The sequence below is a fragment of the Phoenix dactylifera genome, chromosome 4 (assembly GCF_051530095.1).
Source record: "Phoenix dactylifera cultivar Ajwa chromosome 4, Ajwa_hap1_PhDact_Kaust_v1.1, whole genome shotgun sequence".
Lineage (NCBI taxonomy): Eukaryota > Viridiplantae > Streptophyta > Magnoliopsida > Arecales > Arecaceae > Phoenix > Phoenix dactylifera.
This window is the reverse complement of record NC_143193.1, coordinates 12505945-12520361: the sequence shown is the minus strand read 5'-3', so window position 1 is coordinate 12520361 and position 14417 is coordinate 12505945. Positions and strand designations below refer to the sequence as shown.

At 49.2% G+C, this 14417-nt stretch overlaps 1 protein-coding gene across 1 annotated transcript; it reads right to left on the bottom strand.

The window, feature by feature from the left end:
• Nucleotides 1–3048: 3048 nt before the first annotated feature.
• On the bottom strand, nucleotides 3049–12835 carry LOC149753656 (uncharacterized). Its single transcript, XM_089930354.1, has 3 exons — nucleotides 12173–12835; nucleotides 11306–11983; nucleotides 3049–3162 (listed from the first exon to the last, which is right to left on the bottom strand). Exons 1-3 carry the CDS (start codon nucleotides 12833–12835, stop codon nucleotides 3049–3051), a joined length of 1455 nt encoding a protein of 484 aa, XP_089786480.1.
• Between the last annotated feature and the right edge of the window lie 1582 nt (nucleotides 12836–14417).

The following is a 14417-nucleotide window of genomic DNA, read 5'->3' as shown; positions in this document are numbered from 1 at the left end:
GATCTATTATTAGATCCCCGCACATATACTTAATGATTATAGGAAGGCCTCAGGAGTTCACATTTGTTTAATGCATTTTTATTAAGCCATATCTGTAAAAGAAGTACGAGCATCCTTATCCATACTAAAAGGTTCTTGATTTGGTTTTCACATAAAGATAGAGGCTGAATACCCCGTCTAGATCATCTAAGTGCCTTATGTTCTAACCTTGGTTGACCTATAGTCACGTTGCAGTCACATTATATGGTTCAGTTTATCTTCTCTTTTGATTTAAAAAAAAAATGAGGAGATGACAAGTCTAACCTCGTGGCATAGTCTGGTTCGAGTAATTAAGCCCGAGGGGTGTTTCACCTAATGCCTTGAGCCAACTGGATCAGGAGTCATTGGCCGAAAACTCGCTACATGGACCTTGCTAGAGTCTAAGGGGGTTGGACTATTGTAATCACCATATGTATAAAAAAATATTAAAAAAAAAACATGAATAGGGTTGGTCGGGCTGAACCCAGTGACATGTGGTAATGGCTAGTTTGACTCCATTGTATTGGACCTTTGTGTACTTTGGATATTTAGTTGGGATTGATAGCTCCTTCTTTTTATGCAAACCATTCTTGACAATTTTAGACAACATGAGATATTCCGAAAATTTGATGGATCGGGCTCTAATAAACTGTAGTAAACACTTGTGAACTTGAGTAGTACACCTAAAATTCAAGCGGTGCCATGTTGTGGTGGAGGTAGTAGTACTCCGGGAGAAAGTCATACTATTTTATGCACACTACACTTTCATATTTTCCTTGCTTTGATAGTTTCCATGCTTGAAAATATATATTAATTAATTACATGTGCATTAGCTTAAAATTTATTTCATTTTTTTTTTTTTTAGGATCTCATGTCATATCATTCATGATGTTTGTGGGTAACATCCCTGAAAACCCTCACGAGACAACACTCGTCCACTAGGGTAACCTAGGGGTTTAACGGCTTGTTGCACGTGCTAAGTGCAATCGTGATGCCCTACGAAAGTGGGTACATATCTTAGTTTTATGTCGTTAGCTTTAATAAAAAGTCAAAGAATTGACCAACACTTTTTGTACTCTCATGTTATTATTTACTCTGAATTGCTAGAGACTAGCAATAAGCTAGTTGGGGGGTATGATGAGAGCACAAAAGTGCGATCTAAGTACCAATTAACTTAGCCTAATGCTAGCAAAATAATGATAAATAATAGATGTTAACATTTGCATGATTAATATTTTATCCTTAGCACTTATTATAATTTTTAACATTATTTTATATAAATTCATCTAAAAAGGATGCATCCTCCCAACTGCAGAACAGAGTCTATGACTTTTCTTCCGCGCACCCAAGCGACTCCCCAAATCCCGCGGCCAGTGCCATCGATCCAGCCGATCCCGTGCATTCCGCCCCAACCATCACGCAGGCGTTCTTCCTCCTCTCCACGCAAAATCAGATCCATCGCTGGCTGATCTCTGGTGGGATCTATAAGAGGAGGAGAAAGGGGCTCCGATTTGGGGGGGGAAGAGGAAGAATAGAGGAGTCGGCTGCTGCAGTGGAAGAAAACAAGAAAGAAGAAGAGAGAGGGAAACAGGGGATGCCCTGTTTCCGAAAAGAAAAAGAAGAAAAAAAATAGAGAGAGGAGTAACAGGGGAGAGTCTTTGATGTTGATGGCTGGCTAATCCTGGGTGATGGAGGAACCCTTGATGTATTGCTATCTTTGAAGTAAATTCTAAACCTTTAATTCTTATAGATTTATATTTCCAATATATTATGGATTCTTGCATAATTATTTTGTAGATAGTTCTTTAATGGTTTATGTTGATCGACATGTGGACCGCTTTAGTATTTGATTTATCGTTGATGTAATAGGCACGATAAATGCTTAGAAATAGAGTTCAAATGTCCCTAAAATATATCTCATGCTTTGATCTATCCTACATTTATATCTTTAATCAAGAATCGAAGAATTTATTTCTTGAATGCAAAATTATCAAGGGGGATTCCAAATCCCTACTCCATCTTAATCTATCCATACTTTAATTCTCTGTGTACTGATTTGTTTTCTATTTGCAAAACATCATCTTAATCAACAAATTAACTGAATTAATTAATCTGAGATTACGCTAATAATCCATAGATCGTTCCCTGAGGAATCGACCTCGGACTTCCGAGTTATACTACTTGTACGAATCTCCTGTACTTGAGAGAACAATTTTATTTTAGCACCAGCTGTCTAGCTCATTATACCATCTCTTATTGTTTTACAGATTTTGAGAACTAGTCTATTGGGGATTCAAAATGGGAGAGCGACGAGAAGGATTGTGGCACAAGTTATCTTAGATTAGGGTTATTTAAGTTGATTTGTTATTATGGACATTTATTATGATTGGTGGACTTTTATTATTTTAAGAACTAGGTTTCTGCATATTGGTAAATGATTATTCCGCCGCGTATTTAGACTTGTGAGACATTATGACTCGAGTTAGTCAATGGAATAAGATTGCATTTATTCTGTTAAATTAGTTTAGAATTACATAATTGAGGTGTTTGGTTTAGATGCCTTGCATGCTCGTGGGAAAAGTTTCCTATGGGTGTGCGGCGGTTGGCGCGACCCCCGGCTCGCGATCTCGGAACGGGGGCGTGACAACTTAAGTGGTATCAGAGCATACATGGATAGAATCTAAGACAAAGAATCATACACGATATGAGTGTAGGTGGGTAGACACTAGGGACATTGGGACGTTAGGTGTGAAGAATGTGATGATTATTCTTATATAAAAAAAATAATAATAATAATTTAATTCGGTGAGCTTTCTTTTTATGAGTCTGCTGTTATTTGATGCATATAGGTCAGGATGCCTCAACGTCGGGCGAAAAAGACTACTGTTAGTGCTGAAGATGAGACACCGAACCAGCATACTGACAGCACACCCCAATGGGTTGGGAGTATCCCTCAGCAGGAGGAAGTCATGAGCCCTCAAACGGGACAGGAACCGGGCTTAAGCCAGGTTATGCAGACCATGTTGAGCCTCATGCAAATGCAACAGCAGGTGCAACAGCAGTTGCTCCAACAACAAGCGCAGTTGCTCCAGACACAGCCACAGCAAGGACGAGGGGAATAGTGTGAACATCGTAGCAGCATAGCTGAATTTAAGAGGCTGGCTCCTCCAGCTTTTCAGGGGACTACAGAACCTTTGGAAGCAGACAATTGGCTTACAGAGATGGAAAACGCATTTGCTTGAAGAAAAAATTTCCCGAGTTGTCCGATAAAATCGAACGCCAGGCATGAAAAATCAGTTTTAATTTTTTTTATTTTATTTATAACAATTATAAATATTAAATTTAACTTTTGTGTAAAATTACCTCAAGGCCGTAGCGGAAGTTGGTCGAGGTAATTTGAATCTGGATCTGGATCTAGATCCCTGAAGGTAGCTCTGCGAGGCCTGGATCTACAAGCCCTCTACTTCGCACGCACGTCAAACTTCGCAAGAAGGTTGGATGATGTTTTTACTCGTGCAAAACAATCTTTTGCAAAAGGACCCTTGGAAGAAAAGAAATCCAGAAAAAGGACGTTCCCTTTTCTCTTTCTTTCTTTCTTCTCTTTCTTTCTTTCTTCTCTTTCTTTCTTTCTTCAGTTTCTTTTCTCCCGTTTCTTCACAGCACGCACAAGCCACAGATGCTCGTCTCTTGATCCCGATCACAGAGGGAATGGAAGGGAGGAGAGGACACCGGATCTGGGCCGAACTCCAAACCACCAGAGAGAAAGGACTCCTTCCTTTCTCTTCTTCTTCTTCTCCACAGAATCAAATCTCCTTCTCTGTCTGACGTTTTCTTCCCAAGAAAATTTTTTTTCTCTCTCTCTCCATTCGAGAGGAAACGGTGGCCTACAAATAGGCCAACGCTGAGAGGAGTTAAGAGGCGTAATGGTCCAGCATTATTGAATTCATTCATTATCAAATATGAATAAATTTGATAACGGTTGTTTCAAAAACAACCATGGAATAAACCAGCGATTAATGCCTATTATTGCCGGATTTCAAAAATCAAACTGGACTGGAATGTTGGCGGTTCAAAACCACACATTCCGGTCTAGTCGGCCGTCTGGCCGGAGGCCGGTTGGCCGCGCAATCGCCGGTCGGAAAGCTTGCGGACGCGTGAAACAGAGAAGCTCTGTTTCATGCGTCCCAGGTGAGTCGCGGCTCACAAAACAAATGCTAAGGGTCCATGTGAAGGGAGTGGTCCACGGGTCCATGGCATTTATTCACGGTCAGCAACCACATAAAATGGAAAAAGTCAACTTGATACAAATGGGTTAGCCCATTTGATCATAAGTTAGTCTATTTGGTTCTAAACCAAATTTGCAGCCCATTTGAATGAATTTTTGACCCGAAAAAATTCCACATGAGTCTGACTCATAGGAGATTCAATTGGGTCTAGTTTCGACTCGATCCAAGTCCGACTTAGATCAGAACAAATACGAAATTAAATTCCAATTAAATCATGATCGAGCCCAATTACACTAATTTAGACCCAATCAAATCCAATCTCAACAATTGAGTCCTGATCAAGTTCAATTATATTAATTAAAACTTGATTGACCCGAAATACAGACTTAATTAGTTGTTCATCCATGAAATTTAGCATGTACCTCATGTTCAGTGCTAGCTGAACATAGACAGAGCCAAATTCCAAATGACCCATAATTTAATTCTTAATTAAATTGGGTCAAGACCTTCCTACTCAGCTTGACTAATGTGCGTGACTCCGATAGGTTCGAACACTAAGCCGGTAGTACATGGACTACTCCATGCACTAATCGAGGTGACCATCTAGCAATGATACCCGACGTCCGGATAGGTCAAATATGCAAAGCAACATTCAAGAACCTAGACGTATGGTTGTTGCATAATTCATCCCTATGACCTTCGATGCTCAAGATGACCTCAGAGTGGACTGTCGAACTCTGGATCCGGTCATCCATAGTATATTTCAATTAATCAAATCAAGTGACCATCACTTGGTTTACCCTGGCCAAGGTTTTACTGAATTGAAATACAGCAAGACATCAACTCCTCTAATCTGGAGCGGTCAATCCCATCTTGACTCGTACACAGACTTCGCGAGTACTTGACTGCACCCAGCATCCTTCCGATCCCTGAATTAGAAATTCAGGTCATCCAGTGCCTAAGTACAGTGAGTTGCTTGCAAGTCACCGTGACAGTCTTAGGTCTAAGGGGTACTTATGCCCATACGTTTTACGAGCTAACTCCCGACAGTGGAGTGCTACGCAGGTGAGTCACTATTCAGTGACGATGTACTCCTACATCTCACCTGTATGCCATACAGTGTCTCCACACTCCTTGGTTTAAGAGGACAACCAACTAAATGGCACATGTTGCTAGAAATTGGACCCGGGGGCTGCCGCGGACCAAGGAGGGGGAGGAGTTCCGCTGCCGGGATGGTGGGAGGCGGTGCGCCGACTGGCGGTGTTCCCCTGGGTAGTCCTGCAAAAAAGCCGGTGGCCAGATTATCCGGCGCCGGCCCTCCGAAGCTTAAGTCAGAGGGGGCTAATCTGTGTGTCGTAGTGGAAGAGGGCCCGCCCCTTTTATAGAGGGACATAACGTTACCTGGGAGGTGACAGGGGAGTTTGTCTCCTTTTGCAATAATTGGACGCGATCACGCTCATTAATGTTGTTGTGGAGAATAAGGCCGGATCAGACCGGAGTCAGGGAGCTGTCACGGTCGGTTGGGCCCATTGGAGTGTGTTGAACCGCCGGTTATGGTAGGCCCGGGGGTTCGTAGATAGTAAGTTCATTAATTGCTGAGTGAACCGGTGGTCAGGGTGAGCCATACGTTGTGATGGTTCAGTGATCCGGAGATCATCTTGAGCTGTGTTCATTTAATGCCTGAGTGCATCGGAGGCCCGAGGGGGTCTTATGCATTAATGACAGGTCATGCCGAGTTCCTGTGGAGACCCCTTGCCTTGATGACTTAGGGACGGTGGCAGATTGTAGTAGAGTTACGTACTTGGTTGTCAGACTTGTTGGAGGATTAGGCGGTGATTGGGTATTCGGCTAAGGCATGGGCCTAGCGGAGGTGCCGAGCTGAGCAGGTCGCTTAGCGGTGTGTCCTGTGGCGGGATTGCTCCTGGTCGGTGCCCTTCGGTTGAGTACCTTCCAGCCGAGCGCCTCTATTTGGCGCTTTTTGTCTCTAGTCAGCGCTTCTCTGGTCGGCGCTCTTCGGTCGAGCGCCTCTTTGGTCGGCGCTCTTCGGTCGAGCGCCTCTTTGGTCGGTGCTCTTCGGTCGAGCGCCTCTGAGGTGTTGTGACTTGGGTAATCTCCCAACACTACCCCCCGACTTCCTAGTTCTAGCTAGCTACTAGCTTGAGCGCGGGAAGTAGTTTTAGTTGGGTTATTATGGAAAATTTTGAAATTATTGCGCGTTTTTGAATTATCGGGCGCTTTGAGACGCCTTTAATAGGCGGCGTTTCTTCTTTCCCGAGAATACCTCATTATCGGGACGCCTTCTCCGAGGCGTCCTCGCGTCGTGGGCTCATGATGGGGCCGTATGATTCGATAGGGCGCTTCTGTGTTCGAAGCGTCAGCCCGGAATAAATGCGGCGTTTTATCTTTTGGATTGACACGCGTCGTAACCCGAATGGGGAGCAGCATTTTTTTTTTTTTTTTTTTTTTTGCTGATCTGGGCCGTTGGAGGGATTCATATAAACCCTCACCTGGCTTCCTTCTCCTTTCTTATTGTCTTCTTCCTCCAGTTTTTCTCAGTCCGAGGTTTTTGTTCCCGGCGTCTCACAGGTCCCTTTTCCTTTTCTTCTTTTTCTCCCAATAATCTCTTTTCCTTTTTCCTAATGGGTTTCGGTCCAAGTGAAGTCGAGTCCACCATGGGTGTACTGGAGGTGGAAATGACCGAGGAATGGTTTTTTCCTCTCCAAGGGTTCCAGTTGGAGCCCGCCAGGCAGGGGGATCGGGTGACCGACCCTCCAGTAGGCCGGATTGGAGTGTATCTGGAATCACTTTGGGCTGGCCTATGGTTTCCTCTTCACGGCTTCGTGGATGAGTTGCTAACGGAATACCAGCTGGTTCCGGCGCAACTCGCTCCGAATGCCTGGAGAACAGTGATCGGTTTCCTGTCGTTGTGCTTACTGCACGGGATTCCGACCTCTGTTAATGTTTTTCGGCGACTTTTTGTGTTAAAGTCGAACCCGGGAGACGGAGAGTGGCTCTATATCGCCCTTCGGGTGGGTCGGCCACTTTTTCAGGGTGCCCCCTCCTCCATTCATGACTGGAAGAAGAAGTTCTTCTTCCTGGGGTCTGAACGGACATGGGGATTTAACCCTAGGTGGGGGCCAACCCAACTCAAGTCTGTCAATAAAGTCCCTAAGCTTTCTTCGCGCGAGCAAGGGGTCCTCGACACCATTCGCAACCTTGGGGGCGGCATCTTACTGAGCGGCCTCATCAGTGAGGATGCTCTAGTGAATGTTGGGCTGAGCTCGGCGCGTCCCCATGGTAAGAGTAGCAGTAGGGTGTCTTTTTCATTTTGTTACAGTTTCCAAGTTTTAATACTGCTCGTCCTTGCAGATATCGCAAAAATGGTGACCAAGAGCGAGGTCCTATATGCCCGGTTCCAAAAGAGGGCGGCCGAACTCTCAGGAGAACCGACCGAGCCGAGGAAGAAAGCAAAGACCTCGGCGAAGACCTCGACGACCACAACGGTTGAGGTGCGCGCTCCTCGCCCCGTGCGCCCTGAGGCTGGTCGGGGAGAGGGCGTAGGCTCTGGCGGAGCCATGATGGCACTCCCATGCCCGATGCCCATTTCGCAAATCTCTGGTCGGCAGGAAGCTCCAAATTCCGACCAGGGAGGGAGGACTTCGACAGATTTGGCGCTCGCACGCCCTTCTTCTACTATGCGGCGGTCAAGTCGGCCGCCAATCCGACCCCAGCTCTCCGGTTCCGAGCCGGGGAATAGTCAGGAAGCGACGGGGTCGGCTGCACCCAGGCCGGCCGAGGCCGGCCTGTCGGGTTCGTCGGGCCCCCAGGAGCGGGTGCCATACGCTTCTGGATGGGCCGTCTTTGAGGGCGACTCGGCCCTCGACAGCGTACAAGTGGCGCGCGAAGTTCTCCGAGTCGCGCTGCTCCCGGCCGACCAGGCCAAGATCCGGTCCATGAACTATGGCGAGTTCATGGATTCCACTATTTGCTCCTCCATCCGAGTAAGTCAGCTTTTATTTCTATGCAAATTTGTGTTTCGGCTTAAAACTATTTCTTACGTGTTCCTCTTGCAGCGCCTCCACGAGACCGAAACGATGATTCACATCATCCAGGACTATCGGGACCGGGCCCGAAGGCATCAAAGGGGGCGTGAGGAGGCCGAAACAAAGTTTCTCGCGTCCGAGGCCGAGCAGAAAGTGCTTCAAGCGAAGCTAGGGGCGGCCGAGGACGAGGTTCGGGCTCTGGTCGCCGAACTTGAAGAGTAGAGGGGCGCGCACACTTTGACCAGGTCTGAAGTGCGCGCCGCTGAGGCCTGCCGGACGGAGGCCGAATCGTCGCTCGCTATTCGCGAGCAGGAGGTAGGGGAGGCTCGAATAAAGGTCCAAGATCTCGAGATCCGTCTACTTGACGTGCAATCTCTGCTCGCGGACCGCGAAAGAGAAATAAAGACTTTGGAGCGGAAGGCCGCCTACCATGAGGCTCGGGAGAAGGAGGCCCGGGAGCAGGCCCAGGACGCCGTCAAGCTCTTCCGTGAATCGGAAGAGTTTCGCGACTTGATGGAAGAGGAAGGCGTCAACGGGCTCATCCAGGGCTTCAAGGACTTTCGCAACCAGTTGCGGCGACTTCTTCCCGACTTCGACCTTAGCCTGCTTCAACCAGGCGCTGGGGTCGAAAATCCAGAAGCGGAGGCGGAGGCAGAGGTTCCAACCTCTGGCGGGGCCGACCAGGAGGGTCAAGCTGAAGAAGGCGAGATCGCCCCCGAGGTCACCGGGGCGGTTCTCGAGGCTACCGTGGAGGCCTCGACCGCAGAGGAGCCGACCGTCGCTGAAATCGCCGGGCCTGAGCCCTTTATATAGTTCTCCTTTCCTTTCTGCTCTCTCTTTTTTTTTTTTGTGTAAGTCGGAATGGCCTTTATACTTGTTTAGGCCGAGTCCGGACTCTTGTACTTGGCCTATGGGCTTTTTAAAATGAATATACATTTGTTATGACTTATGCTTTGATTCCATTTTTGGCTGACTAAAGATCTTTCGTTTGAATCCGTTTTTATATTAAGGAATTAGGTTCTGCGGCTCCAACTTCGTCCGCTATATAACCGAACTTGCGTTATGGCTCGGCACAGCTGAACTAGGGGCCCAAGACCAGTAATATAGCGGTGCTTATGTCTAGGACGTGCTTGGGCTCGGGGGGGACTCTCCGAGTTTAACTCGGAATTCGACCGAACCCTAGGATAAGGCCACTAGACTTAAGATTCCTTAGCGAACTTCGAGCCCGGACCTCGGGTTGCCGAGGCGGATGATCGGATTAATTAACCAAGAATGAAAATAAATGAGATAATGTAGACATTAATCGAATGGGTACCTGGTACCGTGAGCGCTCTTGTGCCGAGGCTATGAACTTCATCTGGCTACTTGAAGACGCTCCTCTGCTCGGGCTCCATTTTTTGAGGACGTTAGCAGAGAGATTCAGCTTTTGCCAAACACGGACTTCTCGCTGATCATGAATGGGAGAACGAGCCGAGCTCGTTGGCTGAAGTCGATGGAGAACGAGCCGAGCTCGTCTGGTCAATGAAGACTGCATCCCAACGTATTGGGGCATCCCGATGAATTGGGGCATCTCGACGTCTCGAGGCATCCCGGCCGAGGTCGGGGTAGGAGAACGAGCCGAGCTCGTTGGCCGATGGAGAACGAGCCGAGCTCGTTGGCCGATGGAGAACGAGCCGAGCTCGTTGGTCGATGGAGAACGAGCCGAGCTCGTCTGGTCAGTGAAGACCGCATCCCAACGTATTAGGGCATCCCGATGAATTGGGGCATCTCGACGTCTCGAGGCATCCCGGCCGAGGTCGGGGTAGGAGAACGAGCCGAGCTCGTTGGCCGATGGAGAACGAGCCGAGCTCGTTGGCCGATGGAGAACGAGCCTGGCACCAGGAGACAACATAGGAGAATCGGTGAGTTTGAACAAGCACAAGCCCTTTACAAATAAAATTTAATGGTTACAGTAGGGGATCCCTTGGAATACTATTGGTAGTACACGCGGAGATTTTCAGAATTCCAGCTTCGTGGGATGGGAGTCCCATCTAGAGACTCTAGCTTATAAGTTCCGGGCCGACGGATGCGTGTGACTCGGTAAGGTCCTTCCCAGTTTGGAGCCAGTTTCCCTTGCTCGGTTGGTCGGGAGGCCTCGGCTCTTCTGAGGACAAGGTCTCCTGCTTTGAAGGACTTGATTTTAGCCCTGGCGTTGTAGTACTGGGCGGTCTTTTGCTGGTACCTTGCCATGCGAACACGGGCGGCTTCCCTTGTTTCTTCAATCAGGTCGAGATTGTTCCTTAGCTGCGAGGAGTTGGAGCTGGCGTCATGATGTTCTACCCTCGGAGATGGGAGTCCGATCTCCAACGGGATGACAGCTTCCGTTCCGTATGTCAGGTTGAAGGGAGTTTCGCCGGTGGGGACGCGGAACGTGGTCCGGTAGGCCCACAGGAAATTGTATAGGTCTTCGACCCATTGTCCTTTGGATTTGTCGAGCCTGGCTTTGAGACCCTGCAAGATAGTACGGTTAGTTACCTCGGTTTCTCCATTTGTCTGAGGGTGCGCGACCGAGGTGAAGCGGTGGTCAATGCCAAGCTCGGAGCAGAATTCTCTGAAGTGAATGTTGTCAAACTGGCGACCGTTGTCAGAGATGAGGATGCGGGGGAGTCCGAATCTGCAGATTATTGACTTCCAGACAAAGTCCCGCATCTTTTGCTCGGTGATCCGGGCAAGTGGCTCGGCCTCCACCCATTTTGTAAAATAGTCGATGGAGACGACTAGGAATTTTCTTTGCCCGGTAGCCAGAGGGAATGGCCCTAGAATGTCAATTCCCCACTGGGCAAAAGGCCAAGGGGAGCTGATAGAGGTTAAGGAAGCCGAGGGTCGGCGTTGGATATTGGCGTTTCTCTGGCATCGGTCGCATCTCCGGACGAAGTCCATTGTATCCTTCTGGAGTGTCGGCCAATAATATCCTTGACGCAAAATTTTATGGGCCAATGCTCGTCCCCCTTGGTGACTTCCGCAAATCCCTTCATGGACTTCGCTCATTGCATAGTCAGCCTCTGTTGGGCGGATGCATTTGAGGAGGGGAGATGTGAAGGATCTCCGATAAAGCTTTCCCTCGTACAATATGTACCGGGTGGCGGAGCGCTTCACTCGGCGGGCTTTCCGTTCATCGTCGGGGAGGACTTCGTCTTGCAGGTAGCTAATGAGCTCGTCCATCCAACTTGGCTCGGATTCGACGCAGAGGGTCTGCTCGGGCTCCTCCGTACTGGGCTTTTGGAGGTACTCCAGTGCCGTTGTCTTGGGGAACTCGCTCATGCGGGAGGACGCCAGTTTTGACAGCCGATCGGCCCTGAGATTCTCCGACCTGGCGACATGTTGGATGTGAAAAGAATTCAAGGACGAGGCGAGATCCCGTACCTTCTGTAGATACTTTTGCATTGTAGGGTCTCTGGCTTCGAAGTCACCCAGGATTTGGTTGACGACGAGCTGAGAATCACTGAAGGCCTCCAAGTCTTTTACTTCTAGCTCTTTGGCTAGCTTGAGCCCGGCGACCAGTGCTTCATATTCCGCCATGTTGTTGGAAGCAGGAAACTCGAGGCGTAGGGCCTGTTCAGCGACCACCCCCTCCGGGCTGGTGAGGATGAGACCCGCTCCGCTACCCCCCGAGTTTGAAGAGCCATCGACATGTAAGGCCCATGCCAGACTAGGGGTCTGCTTTGTTGGCGTAAGCTTGGGCTTAAGCTCGACTTCGTCTGGTATGGTGCATTCGACTATGAAGTCGGCGAGTGCTTGCACTTTGATCGCCGGTCTGGGTCGGTACTCGAGATCAAATTTCCCAAGCTCGATGGCCCATTTAGTAATCCGGCCAGCTCGGTCTGATCTCTGCAAGATCTGCTTTACTGGCTGGTCGGTCAGCACGGCCGTTGTGTGGGCCTGGAAGTAGGGCCGGAGTCTTCGTGCCGAGGTGACCAAAGCATAGACAGTCTTCTCCAGCTTAGAGTATCGGGTCTTAGCATCCCTCAAGATCCGGCTGGTGTAATACACCGGTTTTTGGAGCTTGCCCTCCTCTCGAACCAGGACCGAGCTTACTGCTACAGGGGAAACGGCTAGATACAAATAGAGGAGTTCACCCTGTAGAGGCTTTGTGAGTAGGGGAGGGGAGGCCAGGAGGTGCTTAAGCTCTTCAAAAGACTGCTGGCATTCGTCTGACCACAAGAAATTCTTTGGCTTCTTTAGAGCCGTAAAGAATGGAAGGCAGCGCTCGGCCGAGCGAGAGATGAATCTCCCGAGGGCTGCAACTCGGCCTGTAAGCCGTTGTACCTCCTTGACTGTCTTCGGAGGCGTCATTTTCTGGAGTGCTCGGATCTTTTCGGGGTTGGCCTCAATTCCTCGTTGTGTAATAATGAAGCCGAGGAATTTGCCCGAGGTGACTCCGAAAGTGCATTTAGCTGGGTTAAGCTTCATTTGGTACCTTCGGAGTGTGGAGAATGCTTCATCAAGATCGGCCACATGGTCTTGCGCCACCTTGCTCTTCACCAGCATGTCATCAACATATACCTCCATGTTTCGGCCTATTTGATCTTTAAAGATAAGTTGCCCCGCCTTTGATAAGTTGCCCCGGCATTCTTCAAGCCGAATGGCATTACTTTGTAGCAGTAGGTGCCCCCGTTGGTGATGAAGGCCGTCTTTTCTTCATCTTCCGGTGCCATGCGGATCTGGTTGTATCCGGAAAAGGCGTCCATGAACGTCAGCAGCTCGTGCCCCGAGGTAGAGTCTACGAGCTGGTCGATGCTGGGAAGGGGGAAGCTGTCCTTTGGACAGGCTTTATTCAGGTCAGTGTAGTCCACGCACATGCGCCACTTTCCGTTGGCTTTTTTGACAAGAACTACGTTGGCGAGCCACTCCGGGTAGGATATCTCCCGGATGAATCCAGCCTCAAGGAGTTTGTCAACCTCCTCGGCCGCCGCTCGTTGTCGTTCTGGGGCGGCGACTCGCTTCTTTTGTCGCACGGGCTTGCAGGTTGGCTTCACTTGGAGCCGGTGGACCATGATCTCTGGATCTATCCCTGGCATGTCCGCAGGCGACCATGCGAAGACGTCCATGTTGTCTCGTAGAAAATTGACGAGGCATTCTCTTTCGCACATGTTAAGGCCAGAGCCGACCTGCACGGTTAGCTCGAAAAAGTTTTCGTGTAAGGGAACTTGGATCAGTAGCTCACCAGGCTCTACCCGCTCCTTCTGAGGGCTGACTCGTGCCTCCGGAGCTTTGACTGAAGGCTGACCGGTTGCAGGAAAAAGTGTCTCAGCTGGTCGCCTCGCCTCATGAGTTGCCATGTAGCATCGTCTGGCTACTATCTGGTCCCCACGAACTTCGCCAACTCCTTGGCTAGTGGGGAATCGCACGAGCAAGTGGCGAGTCGAAACCGCTGCTCGGAGGGCATTAAGACCTGGTCGTCCGAGAATGGCATTGTAGGCCGAAGGCAGGCGTATCACAAGGAAGCTCATTCTTACGGTACTTTCACGGGGGGCGAGCCCGGCCAAGACCAGAAGGTCGACCTCGCCCTCTACTGGGACTGAATTCCCAGTAAATCCGACTAACGGAGCATTCATCCTCTGTAGTTGCTCTGTTGTCATCCCCATTCTACAGTAGGCATCAAAATACAAAACATTCGCCGAGCTTCCATTATCAACTAAGATGCGTTTTACATCAAATCTATTTATAATCATGGAAATGACAACGGCATCGTCGTGGGGAGTTTCGACTCCCATCAGATCGTCATCCGAGAAAGAGATGGCTTCCGAGGAGCGTAGGCGCTTCGAGGAGGTTCCTTCCCCCGAAGCTTCTCCAACAGGGGCCCCGCCTCGGATGGTGTTGATGATGCCGGCGATGGGCCTGTTGGCGTTTGAACTGTCAGGCTGGGCGGCTTCTTCGGCTCTTTTCTTTTCTTCACACCGGCCCCACACAAATCGATCGAGCATCCCTCGGCGAATGAGTGCTTCAATCTCATTCCGGAGCTGGTAGCAGTCCTCGGTATCATGACCGTGATCTCGATGAAAACGGCAATATTTCCGAGGGTCGCGCCAAGCTCTGGAATCTCGTTTCGGAGGTGGGAGTCGGATGCAATCTTGACCCTCAATCTCCATGA

Excerpts from the sequence above, each read along its gene's own strand:
- LOC149753656 (XM_089930354.1), bottom strand. The coding sequence starts at position 12,835 with ATGGAGGTATATGTTGATGACATGCTGGTGAAGAGCAAGGTGGCGCAA. Across the intron at positions 11,984-12,172 it reads CCGTGCTGACCGACCAGCCA|ACCCCTAGTCTGGCATGGGC; the intron begins GTAAAGCAGATC and ends CCAACAAAGCAG. Across the intron at positions 3,163-11,305 it reads CTGACTATGCAATGAGCGAA|CTATGCTGCTACGATGTTCA; the intron begins GTCCATGAAGGG and ends TCTTAAATTCAG.